The 8,574-nt window shown below is 36.4% G+C and overlaps 1 protein-coding gene across 12 annotated transcripts in view; it reads right to left on the bottom strand.

The window, feature by feature from the left end:
• Nucleotides 1–2,039: 2,039 nt before the first annotated feature.
• LOC127874186 (methylcrotonoyl-CoA carboxylase beta chain, mitochondrial-like) overlaps nucleotides 2,040–8,574 on the bottom strand; it is a 34,313-nt gene continuing 27,778 nt past the window's right edge. For all 12 annotated transcript variants that reach the window (XM_052418381.1, XM_052418378.1, XM_052418388.1 and 9 more), the window contains 5 exons: nucleotides 7,898–8,046; nucleotides 6,569–6,690; nucleotides 6,031–6,126; nucleotides 5,227–5,376; nucleotides 2,040–3,065 (listed from right to left, as the gene is read on the bottom strand). In XM_052418381.1, coding sequence (XP_052274341.1) covers nucleotides 2,988–3,065; nucleotides 5,227–5,376; nucleotides 6,031–6,126; nucleotides 6,569–6,690; nucleotides 7,898–8,046 — 595 coding nt within the window. In that variant the 3' untranslated portion in view covers nucleotides 2,040–2,987. The remainder of the gene's footprint in view (nucleotides 3,066–5,226; nucleotides 5,377–6,030; nucleotides 6,127–6,568; nucleotides 6,691–7,897; nucleotides 8,047–8,574) is intronic.

The raw sequence follows: 8,574 nt of genomic DNA, 5'->3' as shown, positions 1-8,574 counted from the left end.
GAGCCTTAAAGGGACTTTAACAGATGTTTGTATTTTGTAAAAATAATGTCATTTAATAAAGTTTATTAAGGAATCTGTAAGTTTTGAATCAATTTCGTTTTCGTATCTAGAATGCCAGATTGTTTTCGCGTATGTTTTGGTCAGTATTGGTTTGGGAATACATGTGTTTGTGCGTTATGCGTATTCACTCATTCCCGTATATATTGACGCACTATGCTAGTATATGTTTAATGTTTATACCACATGCGTATTGTATTTTTTCTCTGTTTCATTGACCTCTGGAAGATTTATTGTCCGTAGCAATATCAATATAAAAGTAAAAATAATATGTGTATATAGGTTTGCTGTTTATCAAGTCAATGTTTACCGTGTTGATCTCTAAATAAGTGTAAGACATTGTACTATGTATACATATTCAAGGGCGTAGCTAGCATTTGTTGAGCTGTATGCCCGGATATGATACATAAAAACGTGGGTTCCGGGGATCCTCCCCCTGAAAATTATTAAATCCTATAACGCCTGTGGTGAGATTTAAAGCATATCTAGATAAATTATAAGATAAGAAAATATAAGACTTTAGCCTGTTTTTCTTTGATATTTTACATTTTTATTTCAATGTCAGAGAACTAAATTTTGCTGTATTATCTTTATACCAGAGAACTAAATTATAAAACAATATGGAACAGAGAAACATTGAAAAAGTGTAACACTCCACTTATTCACAAGTCAAACAATGGGAATTCTATCTATCTATCTCATAGTACTGCCTCGTGCCTCTCGCGAGTATTATGGGTAGGGTGCGCGTTGGCTGTTAGTAAAGCAAAAGAGTAAAAGCTAAGAAAGATATCTTTCAGCAAATTAAGACTTTGTACAAAAAGAAGGATAGTGTTGTTAGGTGGTTAGGAGGTTAAAAAGTCATAAAGTATATTATTTTTCCAATAATACTGTCTGCATGTCTATAACGATTAACGGTACGTTTTTGTTCTTCATCAAGGGACCGAACCGACCTGGATTAAGTCAATGGATCGGGATACGGGGGGCAAGCGCTCCATTTTAAGTTACCGCGATCATAAACATCATTCGGAATGTTTCTTAAAAATCCAACGATAATCGATTATAACTTAATGTAGTGTTGAAAGGGAGACAAGTAGATCTACATGTACATCTATGTAAACTTGTAACAGCAAGTCACGTGAAAAGAATATTTACACATAGAAAGAAGTAGAGTTGATAATTGGAAGATATGCCCTTTGAACACGACCATGTGCAATCCATTGTTTGAGGATTATGTCAATATGAAATCAAGATTTCTAATACCTCTCCCCCTAAGGGTCGACATTTTAATGCGTTTTTCAAAGTTGAAGCATTTTTTTTTTCATGTTTCAAAAAAAGTTGTAGGCCCGGGCCTGCTATGCCTAATAGCAGCTACGCCCCTGATATTCTTATGCTTTTTGTTAACAGTTGTAAACTTGTGTCTCATTATATGTTCAGCTCTTCATGTATTTGGAGAAAATGCAAATGTATATATACTTTTCATGGTTGTTTTAACGGTATGTCTATAATCATACACGTTTTGATAAACAATTGATGACAGCTTGACATGCGAATGATCATGTTGTCGAACTGATTTCGGACGATGATCATCATTAAACGAACACATTTTGTTCAGTCATATATGTTATTTTGCTTGTTTGAATATGAAGTATGAAGCATGCATTAATTTTTGAACACACGTCACGTCTTCGACAACTGTTTATAACTGTACCACTTTAACTCTGATGAATGCGTTAATTTAGGTAAATAATTTTTCCAACTAAAACCCGAGGTTTGGTTTGCGAATATTGCGCAAATTACAGCGAAAATATTCAAGTTGTTGCAAAGAGGCTGTACGGTTAGCGCAACGTCTGTAACTCTAACTTTATTCGCCAAGCATTATACATTTGTTGTTCAATGATATAAAGTTTTTGAAGGTCACATAAAATAAAACCTTTTTTTAATAAACATATACCTATGATAATACGATAGCAACGAAACACACAGTCGTTAATAGTTTTAATACTTCAACAATACATACAGATACACATGTAAACAACGTTATATCTCAATATTGAACTTGAAAACGTTAGACGTGCAGCAGTTCTTTAAATTCCGTCATTGTTAAGCTAATTTGATTCTCCTTTCATATAATATTTCTGTCTTGTAATACATTTAACAAACACACATCTGATGCATGTCTCTAATGTTAATAGATGAATACTTACACAAAATAAAAATTATAATTGGACAATGCACTGTGAAAAGGGGGTTTCATGCAATCCGCACAGGCTAATCAGGGACTACACTTTCCCCTTTTATATTTTTCGTTTTAAGATATTCTCTTCTTAGCAAAAATCAAGTCTATGCGGAAAGGGTCGTCCCTGATTAGCCTGCGTGAACTACCTATACAGCTAATATGGGAAGACACTTCACACACATGCATGAGACCCCCGTTTAACAGAGCGTGGCGCAATTATAAACAAATAAGAGGCATGTCTCTGTGCAACGGGAACATGTAAATGAGAGGCATGTCGCTGTGCAACGGGAACATGTAAATGCACACTGTGTATATTGTAAACCTATGGGACCACATATTATGCGCCCTGAATCTTGACATTTTATGATTTATATAAATCAACCTGTCATTTTAACCTGATACTCTAAAGTGAATGACGGAAAGAATTTTTACATATGACCTGCGTCATGCGAAAATAGGTCTTATGCATTATGCGTCAAGCCTAACTACACACCAGCCTGCACATGGGTCCCACATGGGTCCAAGCTGCACAACCTAAATACTTAATGTGTTTTAATTGTGGTGCATCACAGTTATTGGAAGGCATAATCGGCGATGAGGAGTGTGTTTTTCATGATTTGTCATTTCATTCATTGCGTTTATTAGTAGGCAATTATATCTATTATGAGTGATATATAATTTGACATGTTTATTATCACATTCGGGTCACATTATGCAGAGTCTGTTTGTGTTGTCTGTACGCCAACGTGATCTCTAAACATCGCCCAATTGTCTGAAAAAGATAAATATTGTTGAAAAACAAGAGGGCCTGAAAGGCCCAAAGTCGCTCACCTGAAATAACAAGATATTATTCAGAGGGGGTAATGACGTGATAGTCAAGATGGCGACGTCCATATCGCGACACTTGTTTTTCGCCGGTTTATACCCTTTATTACTTTTGTTCAATTTTTAAACAACGCTCACTTTCCAGCCATATAAGTAAACATGTGATAAGCGTTTATTTTGTATTAAAACTCGCTAAATATCTCAACTTTACTCCACGCAAATTTTGTTAGTGGAGCTTTAAATAGGTCATCCCGCTAAAATATTTCGCACCGAGTAAAGTCGTGATAAAGAGCGAATATCAACACGACATAAACGCTAGTAACATTCTTGCTGATATGGCTGGAAAGTGAGCGGCATTTAAACGATAAATACAAGTAATAAAGGGTATAAAACGGTGAAAAATACCTGCCTCAGCAAGAATGTCGCCATCTTGACTATCACATGATTACCCCCTCTGTTATTGGGACAAATCTTCTGGCCAAGTTTCATGAAGATCGAAAAATAAATGTGGCCTCTAGAGTGTTAACAAGGTTTTACTATAGCCATATAAGGAAAAATGCCCCGCCCCCTGGCAGCCATGTTTTTCAACCAACTGGTATCATTTTTGAACTCGTCCAAGATATCGGGATGAATCTTCTGACCAAGTTTCATGAAGATCGGACAGTAAATGTGGCGTCTAGAGTGTTAACAAGATTTTACTATAGCCATATAATAAAAATTGCCCCGCCCCTTGGAAGCCATGTTTTTCAAGCAAACATAATAATTTTCAAACTCATCCAAGATATCATTGAGACCAATCCTCTGACCAAATTTGAGGAAGACTGGACAATAAATGTGGCCTCTAGAGTGTTAACAAGGTTTTACTGTAGCCATATATAGCCATATAAGGAAAAATGCCCCGCCCCCTGGTGGCCATGTTTTTAAAGCAACCAAAACCATTTTCGAACTCATCCAAGATATCATTGGGACAAATCTTCTGACCAATTTCATGATGATCGGAAATAAATGTGACCTCTAGAGTGTTAACAAATTTTTACTATAGCCATATAAGGAAAAATGCCCCGCCCAAGTCATGTTTATCATTTTTTTAATTCGTCCAAGATATTATTGGGATGAATCTTCTGACCAGGTTTCATGAAGATTGGACTATAAATGTGGCCTCTAGAGTGTTAACAAGATTTTTCTATAGCCATATAAGGAAAAATGCCCCGCCCCCTGGCGGCCATGTTTTTCAACCAACCGGCATCATTTTCGAACTCGTCCAAGACATTATTGGGATGAATCTTCTGACCAAGTTTCATGAAGATTGGACAATAAATGTGGCCTCTAGTGTGTTAACAAGATTTTACTATAGTCATAATTTATTATATAGCCATATAAGGAAAAATGCCCCGCCCCTTGCCAGCCATGTTTTTCAAGCAAAGGTTACCATTTTTGAACTCATCCAAGATATCATTGGGACAAATCTTCTGAGCAAGTTTCATGAAGATGGGAAAATAAATGTGGCCTCTAGAGTGTTAACAAGGTTTTACTATAGCCATATAAGGAAAAATGCCCAGCCCCCTGGCGGCCATGTTTTTCAACCAACCAGTATCATTGTCGAACTCATCCAAGATATTATTGGGTTGACTCTTCTGATCAAGTTTCATGAAGATGGGAAAATAAATGTGGCCTCTGGAGTGTTAACAAGATATTACTATAGCCATATAAGGAAAAATGCCCCGCCTCTTGGCAGCCATGTTTTTCAAGCAAATGTTTCCATTTTCGAACTCATCCAAGATATCATTGAGACCAATCTTCTGACAAAATTTCATGGGACAAAGATTGGACAACAAATGTGCCCTCTTGAGAGTTAACAAGACAAATGTTGACGCCGCACAACGGACAAAAGGCAATCACAAAAGCTCACCATGAGCACGTTGTGCTCAGGTGAGCTAATAAAAATTAAATTACTGGCATTCTATGATAGAAGCTGCAATCTTCCTTAACAAAATGGTAGCGCAATTAAATAGTATGTGTGTCAACTAATTAATTATTGTACTGTAATATAGATTTGGGCAACTTTTTTTCATAACACTATCTTACACTTTGTCACAACCCTTACTTACTTGTCGAGTATTTTGCGGTGTTATTATGCCGTCGTCAAGGAGACGTGAGCTAATATAGAATGCAGACATTTCAACAGAGTAGCGCTCAAGCAACTTTTTCCTCAGCTCATCTTTTTCAGAGACAGAAGTCTCCTTGTCATGAAATTTATCCTTCCAAATCAATTGAAAACAATAATTATTGCAATGGAATTTATATTACCAAATAAATTGACAACAATAATAGTTGTCATGGAATTTATCCTTCCAAATAAATTGACAACAATAATTATTGTAATGGATTTTATCTTACCAAATAGATTGACAACAATAATTTTAGTCATGGAATTTATCTTACCAAATAAATTGACAACAATAATTGTTGTCATGGAATTTATTTTACAAAATAAAGTGACCAACATAATTGTATCACACACCATTGGGGATGTGAAAGGAGTATAACACATGAAGTCAGAATGAACTTAAATGACACGGTCATGGGAAAATGGGCCTAAAGCCATATGTTGCAAGCCTAGCTGCGGACCAGTTTGCACAGTCGTTCAGTCTAGTCAGGAGGTATACTCTCTCCTATAAAGTCATGCACAGTTTCGTTGTCTCATAGGCTGAAGAGAAAGCTACCCTGTGTGCGTATGGCCCTAGACCCATTTTTGCAAGACGCGGGTCAAATATTACTTCAGATATATACACATGTTCCTCATTACAACAGGAAATGGTTGAAAATTGCATACATAAAAGAATACAAATATTATGTACTAGGCTATGTGAACATACAACCTGTCTGCCAGGATTGTTAAGAGCGTTGCCTACCTGAATAATGTTGTCTACTAGATGACTTTTATCCAGTATCCCCATAACAGCATTAGGCCAGGTAAACATAAAGTTTGGACTGCAAGATCGACCACACTGAAAACATAAACATATAAAAAAACTGTCGTACAACCATAACCAATGCATATTTATAACCTCTTTATTGTTGTTTTTTATCATGTTTAATCAGGATATTTTGCCATGTCAACATACATACATTTGCCATTAAAATTAGTTAAATTACCATATGAGCCTCTTTCTGGGAAAAAGCAGCTTAAAGCATGTGCCTTATGTGACATCCCAGATAAGCCTGTGCAATCCACACAGGGTGATCAGGGACACAACTTTCCGTTTATACGGAATTTTTTGTTTATAGAAAATCTCTTCTAAGCCAAAAACCAGTGAAGGCGCTTAATGTTGCCCTTATTAGTCTGTGTATCACATGCATCTAGCCAAGTTTTCACAGAATGAGTCTGATATAATTATACATTCAGCAAAAAAGAAGTTAATAATTTGGTGTAAATACATTTCCACTTACCATAAGGTAATTTGTCGTTCCTATACTATTTCCGACAACTATTGATATTTTTGGTACGCGAGCACAGCTAATGGCTGCCATCATTTTCGCATGGTCTCGGAGAATGTTTCCACCTTGCAACCCTTAACAACAAAGCAATACAGAACCCTGAATATTGCTGTTTTTAACATTTTCTCTTCTTTAACACAAAACATTGCAATGCTACAAAACCAGTTTTCAACCCTCTACTTATTAATTTTCTTCAATTGTGCAATTCTAAGCTCTGTATGCGCATAACAAAATATATATATACATATATATATATCTAGAAGTTGAGCATCAATTGTATATTTACTTTAAGCAATCATGGCTAACTTGTTGCAAATGTGATCACAAGTAAGGTATATATAAAAGCTACCAAAACACAATTTAAATACAGTACCTCCATCCGAATTCAAGCCATTGAGCTGAAACTGTGTTTCTACTTTTGTAAGCAGTGACCTTGACCTTGACTCAACTAGCCCCACAAACTACTACATACAGAATGTCAGTGCAATACCTCCATCCAAATAGAAGTCAATGAGCGGAAACCTGTATTTTTGTATTTCTAGTAACAGTGACTTTGACACGATTGACCCCGAGTACAATCAATCACTAGCTAGGTCTCCATGCAAGCTTGCTGTTTCAAATATTTCATCAAGCTTGGTCATTGCAAAGTTAAGTTGGTGACCTCCTGTTTAACCCTTTCCCCTATAAGAAGCAAAGTGAAAATGGCTTTTGCCACCAGCATAAAACCAGAACAGCCTGTGAGTAGCTCGCAACTCGCAGTCTGTTTAGGTTTTATGCTGTTAGCTGCTCATCAGTAACAAAGGGTTGGAAATTAGGCCTTTAAAACTTGAATTTAGTTAGATAGGTATTTAATTATATGTTACTTCCTAAAAGACTACAAACACATTAAAATACGTATCTAAGTGGTAAAGAGCATGAAAGACTATCCAACCATCAGCCCCAATCGGGAAAGTGACTTGAACATCTGCACTCCAAGGTGAGTGAGTATTTGAATATAATGGCTTAAAATACGTGGAAGAGTTTGTCCATAACGTATAACACTTTATAAGAACTGAGTAGCCGTCCGCCCTACCGATTTAACAACTGACATAGTGCCTCCGATATACACATTTTATGTAAATTGCACGGTCACTACATTCTATCATACAGTAGGAGTGTTTACTGATATCAGTTTAAAAAAGATAACAATGAAGTTCATGTATTAAAACATTAGGTGCTTATACTTATGCATTAACTTATCAATGGCTTTAAATACCTAATCAAGTAATCACAAATAATTACCGTAGTTTGGTTTATTAGTATTGTCTGTACTATTATGAAGAAAGACAAGAGGTATGTTTCTCTCTGAACACATGTTGACAAAGTGTGCCCCCTTTGCTGCAGCTGTGTCATTTAACTCCCCAGCGTTGGCAACGATACCCACCAAGTAACTGCAAACAAACATGTACAATAAGAAACTACAGTCAACATTACAATTTACACAAGTCATAATAATATTAGGGAACACAAGAATTTAACTGATTGAACATTACTGTTTCAAGTTTCCAATACATGGAAATAGTCATATCACAGTATGAGCAAGCTTTTGTGAAAAAAACAACAACAACAGTTATCTGCAATTGAAGCTGACCCATAAAAAAAATTCAAAATCACATACCATATCAAATGTAACTAGAAATGGCGTGGCAGAGGCCGACGCGTATACCCACGCCGCATGTTTGAACCAGGGGCGCCCCAGGCTGGTAATGGGGCCATGCATAGTTGAGATTGACCATATTGTCATAATAGAAGTTCAGTATCAATTAGAAGTGAATCGGTGTACACATGAAGAAGTTAAGTAAAAGGCAATTTTGGGTGGGTGTGTCCTATATGGGCGGGGTGCCCCAGGGTTGGTAATGGGGCTATGCATAGTTGAGATTGACCGTATTGTCATGCATAGTTGAGATTGACCGTATTGT

Source organism: Dreissena polymorpha, chromosome 3, assembly GCF_020536995.1.
Source record: "Dreissena polymorpha isolate Duluth1 chromosome 3, UMN_Dpol_1.0, whole genome shotgun sequence".
NCBI lineage: Eukaryota > Metazoa > Mollusca > Bivalvia > Myida > Dreissenidae > Dreissena > Dreissena polymorpha.
Note: the sequence above shows the minus strand (reverse complement) of the source record. Positions and strands in the feature narration are given on the sequence as shown.